Here is a 23,876-nt window from a genome sequence, read left to right as displayed (position 1 = left end):
CTAATTTTATGCACCTGCTTTCTTCTAGAAAAAAAAAAGTCAGTTTTGAAATATGTGAAAGGTACAATTTCAAGCAAGTTTTGATGAGCTTATACATAGAGCAGGGTCAGCCATCCATCCATAGCCAGTGCTTTGAGAAAGTGGTCAGGCCTTTGCAGAAATCTCTCCCTGTAAAGAGACGCTTGCTCCCCGTAGAGACAAGGCACTGCGCATTAAGCCACATACAGTAATTTGATCAGAACATTTTTATTTTATTAGAGGCATTATCAGACCTACCTTCACAAAGAACCACCTATTTTTCTCCCAGTAAAATGCTTAAAATCTGACAGAAAATCATCTTGTGCTTGTTGAAAATAATCCCTTTATTGTGACTAACAGTGATTTGCAATTGTGTATGCATTGTGTGTGTGTGCACGCGTGCATGCGTGCATGCTTAACCAAGCATACAAAGAGATGAAATGTGAACTCACGGCACTTTTTCCCAGCTGTCTGTAGCCCATTTGAAGGAGAAAATGAAAGTCGTAGAACCAGATCCCTTTGTGGCTCAGAGAACAATAGCGGATGGCATGCTTAAAAGTGGCATGTGTTGTAGATCTTAGCGCTTAGTTCTGATGTCATTAGATAGTATAACAAGATATTTTAGCAGTTCTGTCTCTGCTTCTTTTTGTTAGGTATTGACATATATTATTTCAGCTAATCCTGCTAAAAGACCCTGCTGGTAGCTAAGGAAGTACAGTTATCACATTTAATGTTCGAGAATACATACTTTAGTTTTCTGAGCGGTGGACTCCATAGTTGTCAAAACCAAGGAGGCACCTTTTTTTTTATTGAAAACTAGAATTTTAAATTCTATTTAAATTGAAAATTGTTTTTGTAATTGAAAAAAAGAGTCTTCTCTCGCATTATATACATCCAAGCCACAGTTTCCCCTCTCTTCTCTTAGTTTCCCTCCATCTTAGTTAAGGCTTCCATTGTTGTGACGAGATACCATTACAGTATCACAACTTACAAAATAAATAATTTAATTGGGGTAGCTTGCTTACAATTCAGAGATTCAGTCCATTATTACCATGGCGGGACATAGTGTGCAGGCAGACATGATGTTGGAGAAGTAGCTGCTGTATGTTGCTATGCAGGCAACAGGAAGTAGACTGAGATACTAGGTGGTATCTTGAGCATAGGAGACCTCAAAGCCTGTCCTTACAGTGACATACTTCTTTCATCAAGACCACAACTACTTAAGGTCACAACTTCTAATAGTGCCACTCCCTGTGAGATTATGGGGGCCAATTACATTCAAACTACCACACACTCTGACCTTGCCTTCACTCCAGTGCTACTCCCCCTCCATTTCCCTTCAGAACAGAGCAGACCTCCAAAAGACAACAACCAAACAAGACAAAACAGGATACAATGAGACAAGGCAGAAGCCCTTATGACGAGGCTGGACAGGGCAACCCAACAGGAGGAAAAGAGTCCCAAGATCAAGCAAGAGAGTCAGAGACACACCTGGTCTTATTGTTAGAAGTCCTACAAAAACACCAAACTAAACAACCATAACATAGGTAGAACACCTAATGCAGGCCCATGCAGGCCCCATGCTTGCTACTTCAATCTCTGTGAGGCCATATGAGCCCTGCTTTGTTGATGAGGGGCCATGTTTATTGAGAGACCTTTCTGGACTATTACATTTCAGAACAAAGAAGCATGAGCTCAACATTGTTCTCTGTGTTTTCTAATGGTCATACCATTTTTCTACCTACATACTTCCATGTCTACAGCTCAACTATGTCCAGATACCCAAGAAAGCAGAGGCAAGAGATCTGATTTTTCTTCTTTCTTTTATTGAAAACAGAATTTTTTCTCACTTAATATATCCTGATTATGGTTTCTCCTCCCTTTAATCCTCCTGGTTCCTTTCCATCTCCCCTTCTGTCTGGATTCACCCCTTTCTGTCTCTCATTAGAAACAGGCTTCTAAGGGATTATAATACGATATAATATAGTATAGTATAATATGACAGAAAAAAAGCCTAAACAATAGGACAAACAAGGAAAAAAATGCAAGAAGCAGATATAGACTCAGGTACCCTCTGGTTTTTCACACTCAGAAATATGACAAAAACACTAACCTAGAAGTCATATTCATATGCAAAGAACCTACAGTGTAAAAGATTAAAAATTTAGTGTAAATATATATATATATATACATATATATGTATAAATTTAGAAAGGGGGAATATCTGACAAGACATTATGAGAAAAAGGACTTCTAAGGATGCCATTGGGTTCATTTTCTGTTGGCCATCTACTGCTGGGCATACAACCTACCCTTAAGAATAGTTTGTTTCCCCAATGAGACCCCCTTGGAAGAAACTAAATTTTCATTTGCAAGTAGTTATCAATTAGAAATAGTGGGGTTAGGGATGGAGGTATGTGTCCACTTCTTTTAGCTCTAGACCCCATCTTGTTAGGAGCCATGTAGGTCTAGTGCATGCTGTCTCAGTCTTTAAGAGTTCATATGTACACCAATCCTGTTGATTTAGAAGGCCTTGTTTTCATGGTGTCCTTCATCCCATTTGGTTCTTATAGTTTCAGGTTATTGGTCATCCAAGCATGGTTGGGTATAGGTAGAGGCCACTTGTTCATTCCCAGCTGCCCAGACCTATCACTCAGAAACTATATTATTTGCAATACTGTTTGGCCAATAGCTTAAGCATATTGCTAGCTAGCTCTTATATCCTGAACTAACCCATCTTCATTAATCTGTACATCACCATGAGGTAATGGCCTACTGGCAGAGTTTCAGCGGGCTGAAGTGGAGGTGTCTATCCCTGCTGGTGGCTGCATGGCTTCTCACTGACTCCACCTACTCTCTCTTTCTCTATCTGCATGGAACTCCTACCTTGCACTATTCTGCTAAGCCATTGGCTAAAACAGATTTATTTATTAACCAATAAAAGCAACACATATACAGAAGGACTTTCATAGCAGTTTGGTATGGGTTCCATATTGTGGAGTAGGCCTTAAGTCAAATCAGACATTTGTTGGTGTGGTGGTTTGAATGGAAATGGCCCCCATAGGCTCATAGGGAATGGCATTATTGGAGGTGTGACCTTATGGCGTAAATGTGGCCCCATGGAAGAAGTAAGTCAGTGGAGGCAGCCTTTGAGGTTTCAGAAGCTCAAGCCAGGCCTAGTGGCTCACTGTCTCTTCCTGCTGCCTGAAGATGCAGATGTAGAACTCCCAGCCACTTTCCAGCACCATGTCTGCCTGCACATTGCCATGCTTCCTGCAATGACAATAATGGACTAAACTCCTGAACTCTAAGCCAGCCCCCCTCCCCTAATTAAATGTTTTCCTTTATAAGAGTTGCCATGGTCATGGTGTCTCTTCATAGCAATAAAACCCTAACTAAGACAGTTGGTTACTCCCGTTAGCTTTGTGCCACTCTTGCCTATTTTGCAGGTAGGACACCATTGTAGATCCAAGGGTCTGTGGCTGGGTTCATGTTTTACCTTTCTTCTTTGGTAGTTGCAGAGTACCTTCCTATCTAGACCAAAGGCACTAGCACGAAGGGGTGAAGGCTCGATGTAGATACCAGCTTAACTTCTCCATGTTCAATGATCTGCATAGGTGTTGTTTGCAGCAGTGGAGCCAGAGGCAAGAGAACTATGTAACAATGCAACCTGCAAAACTGGCGTTCTCTACCTAGGCAGAAGGATCCTAATGCCAAATAGATTTATATGGAAATAGAGTCCCCAGGTACATAAGGCTAAGGACCTTTTTCTGAAAGAGTTTATGTTCTGTAGAACAGAGAGTTTTCCAAGGACTAGTTGACTACAAAGTGCACATCAGCTCACTGCACAGCATGCGTCTCTCGGAAAACATTTTCAGGGACCGGATTCAGTGAATGATGATAAACTTCAGCTCCCAGGACCTTGTGGGTAAAGAGCTGGAAGCATCAAATTTGTCCACTAAGTTATCAGCCAGTGCTTACATTAGCAATCACAATGATTATTCATAATGGCTATCTTGTACTATTACTAGGGGATTTTAGCTCTCAAGAGATGTAGAGCTTTAGGACTCATGTTGTGTGTATAAATGAAAAGAGTTACCCAAACCAGAGAGGTCTGAAAAATCTTGATACTGCATGTAAGCCAATATAAAAGACATGTTTCATACTTGCTGTTATGTTCATAGGTACGGCTGAAAACCTCAAAACACGTTTTAAAAATTTACAATGCCCAAATGGGACCGTATAGTTGAGTTACTGTATCTTGACTTAAAAACAATACTCATCATTTCATAGCCAACAGAAAAATGCCATTTTTCTCAGATCTAGAAAGTTTTATCTCATACTTCTCTCAGATTTAGTATTGTGGATACAAAACTGAGGAAAGATCCTTGATCTCTATGTTAGAAAATTTAAGTAGTTAGAAAAGAAAAATAACTCTTGAATAGTTTTATGAGACTATTCAAGTTTTATGTTTTATGTTATAAACAATAGTTTTATGACTTCAAACAACTTCTTTTTCTTCCTCTTCCTCCTTTTCTTTTAAGTGAAAACAGAACTGAAGATAACACTCAGTAGTAGAGTGATTGTTTAGCCTGTACAAACCCTGGCTTTATTCCCGAATTCTGCCAAAAGAGGGACGGAGGAAGACCTAAACTTGGTGATACATGTTTGTAAGCCCAGCAATTAGAACTCTGGGGGCAGGATGGTTATAAGCATGAAGCCAATATTTGTGCTGTGTAGCAAGAATGGATGAGGAGGGGAGCATAGTGTTTTATTTATCAGATAATTCCATATTCAATTCCCACAGCATAGAATTCGGATTGCATGAAGCAAATCACATCTTCACTGTTTTCCTTTTTTCATTCATAGACTAAAAAAGAAGAAACAAGCCAAACAAAATGCAGAGATCATCTCAGCTACAGCCACAAGGAGTAATTCCGGGAAAGAAGATGCTAACTCAGTCATTTTGGAACAAGACAAATCCAACATTGCAGTGGAGGGGGAATATAACACTGATGAGAAAAAGAAGAGAAAAAACAATCAGTTAAAGGAAATCAGGCGCACAGAACTGAAGAGATACTACAGTATTGGTGAGTATCCGTGACAGTGTTGGAATATATTGTTTGAAAATCTGTCGTAGGCTGAGCACGGTGGTATACAACTAAAACCCCAGCACTCAGGAGGTAGAGGCCAGGGGAAAGAAAATTCAAAGCCAGCTGGATTATATGAGACCTTGTCTCAGAACAATAACAACAATAGCAACAATGAATTATAATAACTTTACAGTTAGGTATGGGCATCACAAATTTGAGGCCAGCCTGCTCTACACTGGGGAGATAAGCCCCAACCCATCTCAAAATAAAAAAACAAACAAACAGACTTCCATCCTCAAAAATCAAAATCTGTAAGAATTTGCTGAAAACTATGATTATGGGTCCTCATCATCATAATAGCACCAGTTTATAGAGCAAGTACTCTGTGTCCCTGGCTCTTGTTTTATATGTTATATAATATAAAAGGATAGCTATGAAATAGTTGGCTCCATTCAGCTTTGCACTTTGGTCATTAGCAGTGTGTCCATCACATATTGTATGCTGATAAACATTTTCCCTCTAGGAGAAATATGCTTTTTTTTCTTGTTGTTTTCTCTCTCTCTCTCTCTCTCTCTCTCTCTCTCTCTCTCTCTGTGTGTGTGTGTGTGTGTGTGTGTGTGTGTGTGTGTAGATATGCTTGCTTGTGCCTGATAACAAGGGTCAGAGGTTGACCTCTGGAAGTGTGTCCTCATCATCCTTATTTGTTGAGACAGGGTCTCACTGAGCATGGAGCTCAGTTTCAGCTGGACTGGCTGGCCAACTATCTCCAAGAGTTCCTCTCTGCCTCGTAGCACGAGGGTTATAGGAGATTATCACTATATCCTGAGTGCTGGGGATCAAAATTCAGATCCCTAGGCTTATGTGAGCAGGCACTTTGCCCACTGAGACATTTCCAAGGCTCATTTTATTCCTGAGTGGTCATAAATAGAATATATGGACTATAAATAAACTATAGATGGAATAAATAGGTTGATGGAAGTATTGATAGTAGTGACTACAATTTTTGCAGGAGGCAGAGACTAGCATGTATCAGCTAAAAACAACCACCAAACACAAAGCCTGCTCCTTTAGAATAAATCCACAATGTTATGGAGTTTCTTGGAATAGCCATTGATGAAAACAAACTGGGAAGGATGGCATATCTAGCTCTACTAGGCTCACCCATCTCATACCTACTGTTCTATCACATGCATGGCTGGAGTCTATTTCAGTGGATGAGAAGAGTCAGAAATTTGGAGTATGGGCCATGACTTGTTTAATATTGCTCGACAGAAAGAGAAAAGATGAAATGGTGGTACCCAGAGAGCATCCTGCAGTTAAAGCAATGAGATGAGATCTTTTTTTTAAATATATTCTTCATATTTCTTTTTTATTTATTTATTTATTTTTTTAATTTATTTACTAAAGATTTCTGCCTCCTCCCCACCACCGCCTCCCATTTCCCTCCTCCTCCCCCGATCAAGTCCCCCTCCCTCATCAGCTCTAAGAGCAATCAGGGTTCCCTGACCTGTGGGAAGTCCAAGGACCACCCACCTCCATCCAGGTCTAGTAAGGTGAGCATCCAAACTGCCTAGGCTCCCCCAAAGCCAGTACGTGCAGTAAGATCAAAAACCCATTGCCATTGTTCTTGAGTTCTCAGTAGTCCTCATTGTCCGCTATGTTCAGCAAGTCCAGTTTTATCCCATGCTTTTTCAGACCCAGGCCAGCTGGCCTTAGTGGGTTCCCAATAGAACATCCCCATTGTCTCAGTGTGTGGGTGCACCCCTCGCGGTCCTGAGTTCCTTGCTCGTGCTCTCTCTCCTTCTGCTCCTGATTTGGACCTTGAGATTTCAGTCCGGTGCTCCAATGTGGGTCTCTGTCTTTGTCTCCTTTCATTGCCTGATGAAGGTTAATATTCAGGAGGATGCCTATATGTTTGTCTTTGGATTCACCTTCTTATTTAGCTTCTCTAGGATCACGAATTATAAGCTCAATGTCCTTTATTTATGGCTAGAAACCAAATATGAGTGAGTACATCCCATGTTCCTCTTTTTGGGTCTGGCTTACCTCACTCAGGATAGTGTTTTCTATTTCCATCCATTTGTATGCAAAATTCAAACTTGCTCTGCAGGCCCTGAACTTGGTCCACATTAGGACAGTTACAGAGAGGCATGTCTTCTGTCTGTGTTTAACATAACTTCCCAATGGGCCTAATGGTGTATGTAATGGTCATCTTAACAGGTTCCAGGCACATCAGAGAGGCATTACTTAGCCTATGGGCATACCTTCAAGGGGGTTCTTTTGATTAAGTTAGTTGAGGGGGAGAATGTTGACTTAGGGTTTCTGTCCTGCCCAGTTCCCACAGTCATTAAGTCCCAAAGAAATTACACAGAGGTCTAATTTAATTATAAGCTGATTGGCCCATTAGCTCAGGCTTCTTATTAACTCTTATAATTTACATTAGCCCATTGTTCTTATCTGTGTTAACCACATGGCTCAGTTCCTTTTTCAGCGGCATAGTTACATCTTGCTTCTTCTGTGTCTGGACAGGACTTCAGAGGGAGCTTCCCTCTTCCCAGAATTCTCCTGTTCTCATTGACCTGCCTCTACTTCCTGTCTGGTTTTCCCACCTATACTTCCTGCCTGGCTATTGGCCAATCTGCATTTATTTAAAACATAATTGACAGAGTATAGACAATTGTTCCGCACCAGGAGAATCCATCTTAAAAGCGGGCAGCACCGTTCCCTGACCACAGTATCCATTGTTCCCTTTTTGCTGACTAAGGATGCAGCATGCCCAGCCGCTTCAAGTGCCTAAGTAACTAATTAGCTTGCCCGTACAAGTTAAAGTATCAGTGTATTCCCTTCTAAAAAGAAGTGAATAAAGGAAGGTTGCATTTTGTCTTGTTTTTAGTGACTTCTTGCTTTGCTAAAATGGCTCTCTAATGTAGTGGAATCTGTTGAAAGTCTATTGTTGAGTTGAAAACGACTCTTTGTCTTTACCTTTCTAACTTTTCTTGATCTCACAAAATCAGTTCAATGACCTTGTCTTCTGGGATTCTCTTCCTGGCTCTGGCCAGAAAGGCCAGGCCAGGCCAGGCCAGGCCAGGCCAGGCCAGATTGCCACCTGCACTTTTATGCATTTATCCCATCTCCATTTGCAGGCTGCAGTGATCAACACGCTGTAGTGTCTCCACCACCACAGGTTGTGTGTGTGTGTGTTTGTGTTTGTGTGTGTGTGTGTGTGTGTGTGTGATGGACACACCTGTGTTTACATCTGGAGGCTTCAAGTGTCATTCCACAGTCACCATCTGCTTTGTATTTTGCAAGGATTCTCTAAATGGCCTGGAAATCATCTAGTAGACCAGCCTCGCTAGCTAGGAGGCCCTAAAGTTCTACCTGTCTCTGCTTCCCAGTGCTGAGGTTACAAGATGGGCCATCCTACCAGACTCTTTAATATAGGTACTGGAGATCAAGCTCAGGATACAAGGCAAGCACTTCACTGACTCGGTTTCTTCCCTGTCCTGACAGAGGCTCTTTCCATGTGCTTTCAGTGGACGAACGAGTGCACAGATAAATGGACTTTGGTTTTGTTTCCATTTCCTGAGAATTCTGGAGGATATTGGTAACAGTACAGTCACTGGGTTGAAATTGCCATGTGGTTTTCCTTGGTAACAATGAGTAAAGAGATGTCATTTCTTAAAAATAGCAGTGATGACCACTAACTTGGAGATCTGAGGCATTTCATCAGAAAAATCCAGTGCAGGGATCGAGCCTCCGGGTCGACCGCTAAATTTCAGGCTTCATTGACTCTGACCACATTTGACCATCTTGGACAAACACCAGTTCAGATTTGATTAGCCTCACCCAATCTGTTACCTTCTAGAGTGGCATCGCAGGATGTGGGTCTTTACCACTAGGGGGAGCATCAGACCTTGAGTTAAGATTCATTCCTGTTCCAGGTCTCTGCTGCTTTCTGTGGTGTTACTCTGGCTGTGAAAGGAGTGAGGAGACTTCAGAATGCAAGGATCTTGTCTTAGATTTGTGAAATTCAGAGTTGGAGGAGCTCCGTTATTACAGGGACGAATATGAGTGGATGAAGGCAGGCTGTGGTGTTCAGAGACAGGATTTTAGGGAAATGAAGTTCTGAGGAGAAATTTTGCTCATAGACAAAGCAGCATATGCTAATTTGTATAGTGTCTGAGGAAGAAAAAGAGCAAAGCCAGTACATGGCAAATTTGGGAACTCAACAATGAGGAAGGAAGGTGATGGAGTTTTGTTTGGTGGTGTTTTTTGAAGAGCTAAGCCATTTCTCTCAAGGGGCTTAGTTAATTGCTCCTTACAGATGTGAGGTGAGTCAGTGTCTAAAAGAAATGACCCAAGGCACAAACAGAGATGCAAAAGAAGTAGCAAAGTGACAGCGTGGGCTCAGAAATGAAGACAGAAAAGGTGTAAATGAGAGTTGTCTTATCTGGGTACAGGAATTATAAGGGAGTTTGTTTTCTTTTTCTTTTTATCTCTAGAAAGGGTCTCACTATGTAGCTCTGGCTGCCATGGAACACACTGTATAGACCAGACTGGCATCGAACTCACAGACCCACCTGCCTCTGTCTCCTTGTGCCACTACAGCCTGCAGGAATTTTCCTCCTTTATTTATTGAACATTATGTATTGCAGAAGGATACTTTGACAAAATAATGCTTTTTGCTTTTTCAGATAGACTTATCCGTGACTCACTGCAGCTTTGGCAATCAGTCATTGCTGTCTCTTGACACCACGATAAGATGCCGATGAAGAATGTTTTGGAGAGATTGAATCACTAGAGTTGCCTCATTGCAACAACATGGCCCTGATTCTGTAAATGTTCTAGTTTGTTTTTGAGAAAAGAGAAGGAAAGGAAGTAGTCACATCAAGACAGATTGCGTCAGATAATTCATGGTCCAGTCTCTAGCACAATATTGAGAGGCAGTAAATATTATCAGAATCCTTCTAGAACAAGTGGATTCAGCATTTCTGAATAGTTACTAATATATAGAACTTTCTTTTTTAAATAAACTTCTACTTATATTGCTTAAGTTGTGTAGGGGGCATGGAGAGATGTCTCTGAGCTTAAGAACACTCATTGTTTTTACAGGAAACCAAGGTCCACTTCCCGGGACCTCTATGCCAGCTGACAACTGACTATAACTCCATTTTCAGAGGATCCAATGCCCTCTTTTAGTCAGTGCATGCATGTGGTGCACAGACATGTATGCAGGCAAAACACCCATATATATATATATATATATGTGTGTGTGTGTGTGTGTGTGTGTGTGTGTGTGTGTGTGTGTATGTAAAATAAACAAGTATTTTTAAAAGAATCTACTTAGTGGTTCTGTGTCATACTACACTTTAAACAGTAGCTATCACTGACTTTTGAGAAAAAAATGTTTAAAGACCGAGTTTCACTGTGTTGTCCAGGCTGACTGACCTTAAACTTACAGGGATCTTCCTGCCGTTGCCTCTGCCCTCCTGCCCCCCTACCCCTCTGCCCCATGCCCCTCTGCCCCCTGCTTCTCTACCCCTCTGCCCCTTTCCCCATGCTTCTCTGCCCCTCTGCCCTTCTGCCCCCTGCTTCTCCTCTGCCCCTCTGCCCCTCTGCCCTTCTGCCACTTCCTTTGCCATGATTGAATTAAAAGTATTTACAACCATGCCTAAACAAGTTTTATACAATCCACTGAAGCATTTAAAAATCTTCCAGAAGATAATTATTTTACAAAAGAACCAAACTCTACTAAATTAGCAATATAATTAACTTTTGTTGTTAGAATAGTGCACATATCCCCTCCTAAATCCTGCAGGTAGAATGGGAATATTAGAAATGCAGAGACTTCGATGTAGGACCATTCTTCAATTGAAACACACCTATGCAGCTGCAAGGGCGAGGCGAGATGGGGAGATCTTAGAAGTCAGGAAAAGGAGGCAACTTAGAGTTAGGTGCATTATTAAAATATCATAATGTCTTATTTTAAGGGGTTCGTGCCCAGGATCCTGGATAGCAGTGTAGAAACTTTAATGGAATTCTATTTGGGAAGCCATTATAATGAACATAAAGTACTTATGTAAGTAAGAGCATGGCATTTTGAGATGGCTGAAGGCAAAGATCTACTTAGGGAGGTTCCTCGCTATGAATGTGGCTCTCTGCTTTCCCACACCCTTTCCCTCTTTCTGTTCTCCTTCCCTCTTCCCTCCCTCCCTTCTACCCTTCCTTTCTTTGGTTTGTTTTTTCTTTGTTCCTGAGGTGGCGGTCTTATTGTGTAGCCCAGGCTAGCCTCAGATGCATGATGGTTCTGTTGAGCCTCCTGGTGTGGGGTTGAGCCTGTACCCCTTAAACTCCGATGCATCTTTATTCAACACTTAGATCACAGTTTCCCATCCTGCATTCAGAAGAAAATTAATGGGAGAAAGTTCAAAAACGGAAATCCTCTGCTTTTCGCTTGCTGTAGATTTTCGTTTCTCATGAAAACATCAAAGTAACCCACAACTGGGTTCTTTCCCACAGTGGCAACCTCAACAACTTTTCACACGCTGCCACTTTTGCTCAGGGCTTTGTTTTTCCCCTTTAAAACCACACGGGTGAGTTTCATATCTGTCATTTGATTTTGCTTCAGCTCATAGGCTTAGAATGCCAAGGTTTTAATATTATTTTGATAAGTCTTAATCCGAACATAAATAAGCCAGGTCTTAAATATAATACATAATCTTCTGCTCAAAGTCAGAACGTTTTCTTATACTTTAGATTTGAAAGACTGGATAAGGGGCTGGAGATGGCTTTCCATAATAAAGAACTTGCTTAAATATCCAAGGCTTAGTTCAATTTCCGCTACAAAGAAACGACCTAATTAATATTTCTCTAAAATATACAAGGATGTAGCTAAGGAGGAAAGCAAAAAGCCAGAAGATGTCAGATGCTGGGGAGACATTGATCGGAGAATAAAACACATTCTTGGTGAAAAGACAAAAACCTTGGGAACAGAAGCAATAATCAAAGCCCCGTGAGGCAGGAAGTGTGAACTCAGGAGTAGAAACACTTAGTTGAGCATAGAAATCAAAAAAAGCTCACCATATGTAGGAAAAGATGAAGAAGAAAATGTAGGTTAACTGCAGGGGAGATTTGTGGGTCATGGATAAGTGACTTGAAAATATTTTTAAATAAAAGTATAAAATTTTGTTGCAAGACCGGACATAATGGTGCATGCCTTTAATCCAAGCACTTGAAAGACAGAGGCGGGCAAGTCTCTGTGAATTTAAGGCACAATTTGATCCAAATAGCAAATTTCAGGACATCCAGAACTACACAGAGAGGCCTTGTCTAAAAAATAAAAAAAAGTCATTGTTGTGAGGGAGCAAAGATGAGAGCAAGGCACAGATTTAGTAGTCTGTGCTAGAACAATGAAAGTCTTCAGTTGAGAGGTGAAAGTTATTTTTTAAGTTCAAAGACAAAACAGTCTCAGATGTTAGAAATGTCTAGAAACATGTTTCTGGACAAACATGCGCTTGAATGTTTTTCATATATTTCCTGAAATAAATTACTGAGAGGGAGAGAGCTTCTTAATCTTTTTTGTTTTGTTTTGTTATTTTTTTAAATTGATTTTTATTGAGCTCTACATTTTTCTCTGCTCCCCTCCCTGTCTCTCCCCTTCTTTCTGTGTCTGGGTTACCTCACTCAAAATAATATTTTCTAGCTCCATCCATTTTCCTGCAAAATTCAAGATGTCATTTTTTTCTGCTGTGTAATACTCCATTGTGTAAATGTACCACATTTTCCTTATTTATTCTTTGGTCGAGGGCCATTTAGGTTGTTTCCAGGTTCTGGTTATGACAAACAATGCTGCTATGAAAATAGTTGGGCGCATGTCCTTGTGGCACAATTGAGCATCCAAAAGTGGTATTACTGGGTCTTGAGGAAGGTTGTTTCCACACATCAGCAATGCAGAAGTGTTCCCTTTTCCCCACAACCTCTCTAGCATAAGTTGTCATCAGTGTTTTTGATCTTGGCCATTCTTACAAGTATAAGATGGAATCTCAGAGTGTTTTGATTTGCATTTCTCTGATGATTAAGGATGTTGAACATTTCCTTAAGTGTCTTTCAGCCATTTTAGTTTTCTCTGTTGAGAGTTCTCTGTTTAGACAAAACGGGAATGGGAAAAGATCTTCACTAACCCTACATCAGACAGATGTCTGATCTCCAAAACTCAAGTAATGGTGAGCAAAAGAACACATAATCCAATAAAAAATGGAGTACAGAGCTTCTTAATCTTAAATACATCAAAATTTTGACTTTAAGATTAAGAAAAGAAGTTGATTGGTGGTGAACATCACAAGAATTAAACCTAAAAATACAAAGTAATGAACATGAATATAAAAATGCATTCTGGTTTCCCCAAAACGCTGATCTAGTGCCTTACTTTGATGCCGTAGTTAATCAACTGTATAATTGTAAATTATAAAGTTTATAAATTATAAAACCGATTGTGCATATCTCAGATTAACAAATATTGAGCAACAAGAACCAAAAGAAGACAGAGACCAAGACTCTCCAATGGGAAGACTGTCCATCTCGTGTGTCTTTTGCTCTCTGACCTCATGGCAGGCATTAATATGTACTTCACAGTCTGAAAACCCCCTTTTTTCCACATTCCAAGAAGTTCGCAGAGACCTGCAGAGAGAGGGTTGTGTTGACCACGGCCTCAGTGCTTCTCGAGCCTCCAGCTTGGGCTTCAGTGTCATGGTGTTCTTGGTTTCTGTTCCATGCTTGACTTTCAGCATCCATATGGCTATGAAATTTCTAGCTGGCCTGTTTGTAAAACTTACCTTACTTTAAAAAAAAAATTCAGAATAGCAGCACTGGTAAGTCTGGTTCTAAAGGGAAATCATTCCAAAGTTTGAAACAGAGTTAAGAGATTTGAATGTGAGTGTCTCTTAGTAAGTTAGTAGCAGCAAAGCAAATGCCTCTTGTAAAACTACTGTGACTGTCTTGGCTTTGCCTCAGGGAGAGCATCCCTGTTCTGTGGAAGCCTCCATGCCTCTTCTAGCACAGCCTCCTGTAGCCTGTTCTTGTCATTGCTGAAACAAGCAAACAAAAGTGCTGATGATGACTGGGAAGCTACGAGCTGAAAACCCAGTTCTCCTACGTCTGCTCTTGAGTTCAGAGGTTAGACCTGTTACAACCATTGCCATCAATGCCACACAAGTCTGTTTCCCTGGGTGTGTGTTATGTACAGTGGAAAATCTCACCACCTGAGAACTGCACACGTGTTGGACAACCGCCGATGAGTGCTAGTTATCAGGTTGAAAAGTCAGTCATAACCAAGTGAGGCAGAAAAGTCCATAGGAAAACACTCAGGCTCAGTCAGAGGCTGGGTGCCTTGGCAACAGCAGTACTGTCATGGTCTCTAGGCTGGAAAACCCTTCAAGATCAAGGCACTGGTACATTCGAAGCCTAGTGGGGACTATTTTATATTTCCTATATTTCCTTTTAAAATTTAATTTGTCCAATTATACCCATGATGCCATCCATGAGAAAAACAGATTTTTTTTTTAAAAAAAAGAACGTTTAAAAGGTGGGAAAGGGTAGGAAGGAGAGAAGGAACAAGATTTAGGAAGGAGAGATTGTCTTTTGGATGAATGAGTGCCGTGGACTGGATGCTTGCTTTCCTCACTGACTTCATGACTCCTCATGATGTATAACGGGAAGCAGCAGCCTGTTTTCCAAGAGTAAAGCATGAGATGCTGAGGAATTCACCAAAGCACATGTGGGCTAGCATGTGACAGAAACTAACGTTCTGCCCTCTGACAGCAAAGTCATAGCTTTGGTGTCATGAGCCATAGCTCTCATCCCTGCAAGTCAACTCTGGAGCAAAACCAAGCCAGTGCAAAACAGAGTTCCAGTGTGTTTGACATTTCCCCAGAATGCTCTTGTTTCTTTGTATAGAGAAAAAAGAGACTGCAGGTGAACCTTCTTTCCTTAGGCTGTAATTTTAGTGATGGTAATGTTGACACTCACCTACTTAAGTGAATTCACAAGTACTGGGACACTAGGGTTACTAGTCATATGTGTAGGCATGCCCAAAACACCCATTGTGTTGATGGCTAATATAAATCAGATGCTGACCAAAATAACTGTCCTTACATAGTCACTGAGTTTGGGGACTGCCACAGGGCTTATTGCATTCATTACTCATCCAGGACTGTCAGGCAGGACTGCTGTGGTAGAATAGTCCTCTAGAAAGACCGCTTCCCTGCCCGTGGAACACCTCCAGATTTCCATTCGGTATGGTTCAACGTGCATTAAACTCTAACAGCAGTAAGGAATATCACTACTGATCAGTCATAACAAGATACTGGTTGTACCATACTTGAGAGAGAGGAAGTAGCATGTACTTCATGATTTCCTTTGAGTCAGGGGGTAAAATACAGAGTATAGTCCTTCTTGACACTTATTTTTCATTTCTTTTTATAGTTGTAATAATTTAGTTTTTTCCAGAGTTACTCATCTCTCAGTAACTCTAATTAGTAACATTGACCTAATAAGTGAAGAAATGTGAGTATCTCTTCAGTGGAGAATATGTTATTTCTTTATGAAGAAATCCATGTCCTATATTTTATTCAAAGTCACTTCTGATTTTAGTTTTCATTGTTTTTTTTTTTCCTTTGAAAGAGCGTCTTCTTGTGTTTCTTAGACTGACATCAAACTCCTGAGCTCAGCTGATCCTCCTGCCTCAGACTTCTGAGTCGTTGAGACTGAAGGCATGTGTCACCACATCTGGCTTTGTTATAAAATCTTGAATCTATCTGTATGACTTTCAGTGATCTAACTTTTTCTGTTCTCACTGTCTCGTTTAGTTATCTTTAACCTCTTGTTTCTCTCACTCCTGATTTGCTTTTCCAGAATCGCCTTGTCTAATCTTTATTGACATCCCTATTTTATGTATTTACTCAAAATTACATGGGGATTCAATATAGAACTGGACTCATTGGTGGTCTATTTAATGCCAAAACTGAACCTGCCCACCAAGAGGAAGTTGTATGGTATTTGTTAGGAAATCCAGCTTTTCTCACTAGTTTTTAACGGTGATTTTCTCTACACTAAATGCCCAGTTTTTAATTATATGTTGCAGTGTTTTAATTGCTGTAACTTCATAAAAGAGCAGACTGTATGATTCTGCGATTATTTCTCTAATATATATATTTAAAATATAAAGACATATATTGAAATATGATTTGATTATTTTGTACATTTATGCTTTTAGATAAAACTGATTATAAATTCAGTGTTTCTCCTCTAAAAATAACTTTATTTTTCACTTAGACAGCATTTAATCTAAATTTTTAATTAGAAAAGAAGATGATGTAGTTATAAAGATGAGATTCCCTTTGTGAGAGCTTTGCACGCCTCTTCCTTTATCTAAACTTCCATTTATATTCATCACTGAAGTTTTAAACTTTTCTTAATGTGTGTCCTGCTATTGTCATGATATATTTATTGCTAGACATCTTATTGGTAGACAACATGTTTGGAATTTTCTCAATTCCTTTTTTATTACAGCTATTGAGTTTGAGGCCAGCCTGGTCTACAAAACAAGTTCTAGGACAACCAACGCTACAGAGAGAAAGCCTATCTCAAAAAAAAATTCTCTGGATAGTTTTTAAAGCAATTTTATAAATTTTTGACATTTTATGATAATATTGGTTCTTTAGGAAGAAAATTAACTAGCTAATAGTCAGTTTTTCTTTTTTCATACTTAAAACCCTTATCTTTCACTTGGATTAGGGACTTCAAGACAACTGCATATGAACACTGATGTAGGGATTCTTAAGTTGATATTGGCTAGTGTTTTATCTTTCCTTCTTTCCCTCTTTCCTTTCTTTGTCTTACTGTGGTGCCGGGGATCAAACCCATGGCCTTATATATGCTAGGAAAGTTTATTACTACTGAATTACATTATTGTAATTACCACTGATTTGTCTTGCATAATTGCTTTTGTGTATAATATAAAGTCTTGTCTCAGTTTACAGGGGTGTACTTGAGGAGAGTTTAATTTCCCAGGATACCTTGGATAAGCAACAAGGGTACCTGGAGCACATTCCAGTGTTTCTTCACTTTAGTATTTGCCAAAATATGCATGGGCAGCCTGTATATGGCGGTTCTGTTGAACTTGCCCATATTGGGTTTCATGGTCTAAGTTGATGAGGACAACTGACCAGGTTTCTTCCTCATGAGGGTACCAGATCTCATTACAGATGGCTATGTGGTTGCTGGGAATTGAACTCAGGACCTTTGGAAGAGCAGGTAGTGCTCTTAACCACTAAGCCGTCTCTCCAGCTCCTTGAAAGTGAAGTCTGCTGTGATGTACAATTCCTTCTTTATCTCTGAGATTTCCAAACTGTCTCCAAGACCCCTACCGTTTCTGAGTTTGTCTTCATTCCAAAGGTAGTTATTTTTTCTTTATGAATAACTGGATTTGGCTTTCTGTGGTACTGAGTTGTTACTTAGAGTACTGGGAGGGACCATGTCTACAAGCCTTCAAGGCTTTGCTGGAGTTGCAGTTAGAGACTTGTCCTCAAAGCACACTGGATGATGGAAAGAGGAAACGAACTTGCATAGTACCTGTGGGATCTTCTGATACTCCCATGGACTCTTCCTTCGAAAAGCAAAGGGCTAAGCCACACCTGTGAACTAAGGTTTGGGTGATCGTAAGTAATTAGCCAGACACTGTAGACCTGTAAGTGTTGTGTGACACTCCTCTTGGGTAGACATAAGCAGACCCAGATGCTCATTCTTGGTAGGGAACTAGTGACAGCCCCGAGTAACAATGCCACTGTGGTACCCCACCCCTTGTACTACCACCACACATTCTCTCTCTCTCACTCTCTCTTTCTCTCTCTCTCTCTCTCTCTCTCTCTCTCTCTCTCTCTCTCTCTTAAAGAAATTTAGCAATGTATAGCCTTGGGTCAAAAAGAACTTTTGGAAAAATGTTTCTGGGAATGGTAGCCTGGGGCCCATCTCCCATGTAAACAAGCAAAGGCCCTAAATTTCGGTTTCTCTGACTCTTAAAGATGATCTTAAGAAAAAGGAAGAAAGTTATTAATATTTCACTGCTTATCTTCGCGGATCTAGGTGACCCGGTTTTTATGTGTGTTATGAGACTCTCAGAAATCCTGTGGTTAAATTGTTTGCACAGTGGCTGTATGAAATGTTCTTGTCTGAGGTCAATTGCACTGTTCTCTGAAGTTACCCAGATGTGACCACCTGAAAGTGATTGGGATGAACTTTCACGGCACCGTCTTGATTCTCTCCTCTTAATTTTTTTTTATTTTAAATATTTTTTACAGGAAATATTGAAAAGCCAGAAAACTCCTATATGATGTAACTACTTCCAGGTTCTGCTACCTTCCTGGTCTCGCCCAGCATCCCTGTATCTTTGCATAGATAATCCACATGCTGATCATTTCTGTGGAGTGTGTGTGTTGCCAGAACCTCAGATGTAGGTGGCTGAGTTATTCCCATTTCTTATATTGCTACAAATCATGAACGGTTAGAGACAGGCTCCTTCATACTTATTGATTGATTAATTGATAGATGTCCAGTTGCTCCTCTGCCTTTTCTATCTCTGTGCCACATCATCCTAATGTATTCAGAGTTGTAGTACTCAATTTTTTTATGTGCTCTTAAAAAATGTGTGTGGCTGTTTTAGATGGCATGAATGATACTGGTCTATCTATCTATCTATCTATCTATCTATCCCATTCTATCTCTCTTGACTTGAACCTATGGCCATGTACCTCTGGTTTGTTATTTTTAATTACTACCTTGGAATCCCAGAGCACTGCCACGTTTTACTTACCTTCTAGCTCTCCCCTTCCCCCGCCTCAGAGGACACAGTGATGAATGTCCTACTCAGGCTATTGTGGGTATATTTAAAGTGTTTCCCTCCTGGGAGCCCCTATGCATCTGTGAGCTAAATTGCAATTTAGATGCACAACCTGTAGTTGCTAGGAGCTGCAATGATTGAATCAGCTTACGTTTCTGGCAACAGTTCATTTTTCTTTGAGACCTTCTGATCTCAGAGTATCTGTCCAGCTCCTTTGACGTGTCAGGTGTGTGTAAAGTGATATCTAGTTTTCATGTGCATTTTTTTCTGCCCAGATAAAACTTGAAGTATCTCTTCTTGGTTAATTCTATTTTACATTCTCTTGTTATGCTGATTTTTTCAACCTGTTGGAATATGACTCCGTGGTTTTTGACTTATAGATTAATATATTACAGTGTATTTAACTATAACAATTAAGTTGGATCATATGTGACTGACTATATTGTTTTAGACCATTTTGATCTATAATAACCGAAAGATTATCTGTGAAAGTGTCTTAGTTGTTAGTGTGCCTGCCTAGTATGCAGAAAGCCCTGGATTGCTCCTCAGCATTGCCTGAACCGAGTGTGGTGGTACACACCTGTGTGTGGGAGATGGAGGCAGGAAGATCAGGAGTTCAGACTCATCCTTGGCTACATAGATAGTTCAGTTCTAGCCTACAATACTTGAGAACCAGTCTCAACGTAATAAAACAAACTTAAAAGCATAGCAAAATCTATAGTCCACCCTAATCTCTTCTTAGAATTATGGCTCTTTTCATTTTTTAAAATGCAAATATTTTAAGAAATGTATGTTTACTATCTTTTCTTTTATTTTGTGTTCATAAATTCTTAAAAGAAAGATAACTAAATCAGAGAGTGATCATCTTACAGCTATTGCTACACAAAGCAAACCATTTTCTAAAAGGCTAAAGTCATTTGCATTACTTACCATTTATGTGTTTATATAATGATTATTCTGCTTTAGCTGCATCCTCATTGTCATTAAATAGTCCAATTTAAACTCATATTTTAATAACTGGAAACCTTACCATGTTTTTGCTTGTATTATTTGATTATGATGAGCATTAATCATTTATTCTGTGATCACAGATGCCCTGTGCTTTATGAGTATGGTCCATTTCTGCCCATAGCCTATTTTCCTACTGGTATCATTTTATATCAATTTGACAGTGGATTTTCATATAATGTAGATGTAGTCTGTCTTTAATTCTTGAAAATGAAATTATTCACCAGTATATGATTTAATTCTTCAGATGACAATCAAAGCAAAACTCATGATAAAAAAGAGAAGAAGATGGTGGTACAGAAGCCGCACGGCACCATGGAATACACTGTAAGTGTGATGGGTAGCTTGGATGGCTGTTATCCTTGTGTTGGGCAAGTGTACTGTTTCTCCTTGACTCACCTTGCTCCTTATGTATATTCTGATTGTATAACCATCAAACAGTGTGCTTCCTTAAGACCCATTTTAAGTCAATTCTTTTCCCTCCATATTTCTCCCTGGCTACAATGCCTGTCATTCCATTGTTATGAACCTTGCTTAGGATCATCTGGAAGACTATGCAGGCATCCACTTTTCTCACCATTCCTTGTTCATCCTGCTAGAACCTGGTTTAATGAGATTATTTTTTTTAATAGAGAAGCAATAATTTTAGTTAAGGATGCCCTAGTAGTTTTGTTGCTCCAAACAAACAAATGGGTTGTCTCCAGTCTCTATCCCAGATATCTTTAAGATACAAAAACATCAATCTATAGCTGCTTAACATATCCTTTTAGATCTCTATGTTTGTTCCTTCTCCAGGAAGCAATAGCTCTGTGATCAAGTATTTATACAAACCAGGTGCACACTGTTAGATTTACTTTCTTTGTTCTCCATGTCCATGTTCTCTTCTCACCATCCAGAAATTCTAGAGCAGGTTTCATTCTTTCATTTATCAATAAGTAATTTTAACATTGCTCACTGATATGATGTTTTGAAGTCTACCTTGTGCCTTAATTCTTGATTCATGAGGAGATACTAGATGCCTTTTATGTTGTATTCTTGGCACATGACAGAATATATGCTTCCATATACTTGGAATCTATAGATGAACAATGTTCCCAAGTGTCATTTGCTGTGACTTCGCTGTGTGCGCCATATACTTACCTCTCTCATTGCACTCTGAGCTCTTGGAACCCAGAAGCTTTGCTCTGTTTATCATAGACTTCATACTATGTGAGCACAAAGTTGTAGTTCTATTTAATTTCACTGTAAAATAGCACTGCTGAGACGCTTTGGTTTCTTAGAAGAAATTAAATATTGTTGCCCTCGCCTGACTATTTTTCTGGTAAATTCTTATTTTAGATTTGCTGTGTAAAGCCATAGAACCAGTGAAAAGCAGTCCTGGAACTCAAAGCCAATATTTTGGTCCTGGGGTCTGAATTTTCATTATATGTCTTTTGTTGACCCCCAAATCCTGAAGGTCTCTGGGTTGGATGTGTTTTATAATAGCAAAATAATACACCTAAATTTTGCCAAAGGGAAGTTAGAACTCTATTAGTGTAGAGTAAAAGTTGAAGATGAGGGAGTCCAGAAATGAACTGAAGTTAAGATTCCTTGTGTACAGGTTCATTGAGTTTTGCACATGAAACAGACATGGGGGTCACATCTAAAATCTCAGCACTTGGGAGGGTGGTTGCATGTTTGAGGCAAACTTGGGCTACCTAGTGGTCTTCAGGCTGTAGTGCAACTTTGTCTCAGCACAAAACCAAGAACACAACAGCAACACAAAATGACTGCACCTCAACAAAGGACAAAGAATCACCCCTCTTCCTCATAGTCCATCTGGATGAAACTATTACTTTTTCATTCACTGTCCACTGCTATCATGAATAAATTGGTGCTCTTTACTGAAAGTAGTTTTGCTTTTCTGAATTTGTTGTTTCATTTTGTTTTGGTTTTACCTTATATACTGACGGTTGTTCATTTGACTACTCCAGGCCGGAAGCCAGGACACCCTCAACTCCATCGCCCTGAAGTTTAACATCACGCCCAATAAATTAGTGGAATTGAATAAACTCTTCACACACACTATCGTCCCAGGCCAGGTAATTATTTTTGTGTTGAATATTACTTTAGAAATTTTGCCTTCATTTTTCTTTGCTGTATTAAATGACTTAGTACTGATGTCATAGAATTGTCTTCTGAACTATTTCCTCTGCCAAGATCCAAGAATTCTGAAGGCGATTTAGTTCTTACAAATAGTTCAGGGATTTGTACTTGGGAAATGATTAGCACATTTATGATCACAGTCTTTAACTTAAGGAGGAAGTATTTCATGAGGCATCAAGAGGAGTTTTAAGTCAATATAACATTTTTTCCTTTCAAATATAACATAGATATCTTAGAATCTTTAATTTTGATTTACAAGTTCAGTTTACTCTACTCTGTGATAAAGCACTACCCCCATTTTATTTTAATTTGAAAGAATTGTGTGTGTGTGTGTGTGTGTGTGATGTTTTATCTTAATTTGTTCCATAATTATCCACCCACCAAAGAAAAAGACATTGAGAAAGAGAGTGGCAAGAAAATCAGTATATATTGTCTTTCGGGACTTTAATATCTTATTTGTCAGCATAAATAAACTGACAAATCCTGCTTACCTTATTACAGTAAGTCTTTGGAACTCTCTATGATTCTGTTGTTTGCTCTTTGTTTTTTCAATTCCAAGAGTACATTCAACCAATGTATTTAAATTGTTCAGTCATTGAGCCCATCGCTGAGGCCAAATGCAGCCTTATCCACAGAAACACTGGATCCTGTGAGCACATGTATGTAGGCTCCATTGTTGCCTCACTAACGCATCTTCATGCATCACTACATTACCAGGATGTCTTAGTCCTCCTGGGTAGAAAATGTCATTTTAAATCCAATTTTATTTTGGCAATGTTGTTACTATACTTTGTATTTATTTTCATGGTGGTGTATGAAGACAATAAATAGAGTCACATATTAGCCACCTAGTATTTAGATATTTTTTGCTCTTGCTAAAAGGGGAAATTAGTACACTTATAGTACCAGGTAATTAAAAGACAAACCTGCATTAAAATTTTTCAGAAATTAATGCACTCTTTTCAAAAAAAAAAGCATGTCAGTCACTTAATGTTGGACTTGTTTTATAATATGGAGTATTTTTGAATAATGTATAGCTTACCCATGATGGAGACCCTAGATAGTACTTATTAGCCAAGGCTAAAGATTATATCCAAATACAGTAAAAATAATTTATTTAGGGTGGGGTATGCTGGCACACACCTGTAATGCCAGCATATTGGAGATAAAGGAGAATCAGAAGTTCAAGGTTGGGTGGTGGTGGTGCATACAGTCAGATGTCTGTGAGTTTGAGGCCAGTCTGGTCTACGGCAATCGTTCCAGGATGGTCAAAGCTGTTACACAGTGGAACCCTGTCTCAGAAAAAAAGAAGGAGGAGGAGGAGGAGGAGGAAGAGGAAGAGGAAGAGGAAGAAGAAGAAGAAGAAGAAGAAGAAGAAGAAGAAGAAGAAGAAGAAGAAGAAAAATTTCAAAGTCACCCTTGGCTACATAGGGAGTTTGAGATCATGAGATCCTGTTTAAAATCTAAAATCAAATACGTAACAGTAAAATTAATTTAGGATATTTTAATACTATGTATATAAACAAAATCATTGATACTAACTAACTTAAGGCGGTATACAATAGAAATCTAACGACTCTTTTATGCACTTACTGTATTGCTAAAGAATGTTACAGCACACTCTCTTCGTATTTAGCCTGTCATTAGCCATTTGACCTGGGCAAGTCGCTTCATTTGGAATCTCAGTTTATTCATCCTGGAAATAGACTGGGGAGTTTAAA

The 23,876-nt window shown here is 39.5% G+C and overlaps 1 protein-coding gene across 3 annotated transcripts in view; it reads left to right on the top strand.

The window, feature by feature from the left end:
- Ncoa7 (nuclear receptor coactivator 7) overlaps window positions 1-23,876 on the top strand; it is a 137,053-nt gene that overhangs the window by 59,758 nt on the left and 53,419 nt on the right. For all 3 annotated transcript variants that reach the window (XM_041653640.1, XM_041653639.1, XM_041653641.1), the window contains exons 3-5: window positions 4,888-5,108; window positions 20,258-20,337; window positions 21,984-22,091. In XM_041653640.1, the coding sequence (XP_041509574.1) occupies window positions 4,888-5,108; window positions 20,258-20,337; window positions 21,984-22,091 (409 nt within the window). The remainder of the gene's footprint in view (window positions 1-4,887; window positions 5,109-20,257; window positions 20,338-21,983; window positions 22,092-23,876) is intronic.

This window comes from Microtus oregoni, unplaced genomic scaffold (assembly GCF_018167655.1).
Source record: "Microtus oregoni isolate MIOR12 unplaced genomic scaffold, Mior012 000006F_ref0000085, whole genome shotgun sequence".
NCBI classification, from domain to species: domain Eukaryota; kingdom Metazoa; phylum Chordata; class Mammalia; order Rodentia; family Cricetidae; genus Microtus; species Microtus oregoni.
The sequence above is the reverse complement of the archived record's forward strand: the minus strand, read 5'-3'. Positions and strand labels throughout refer to the sequence as shown.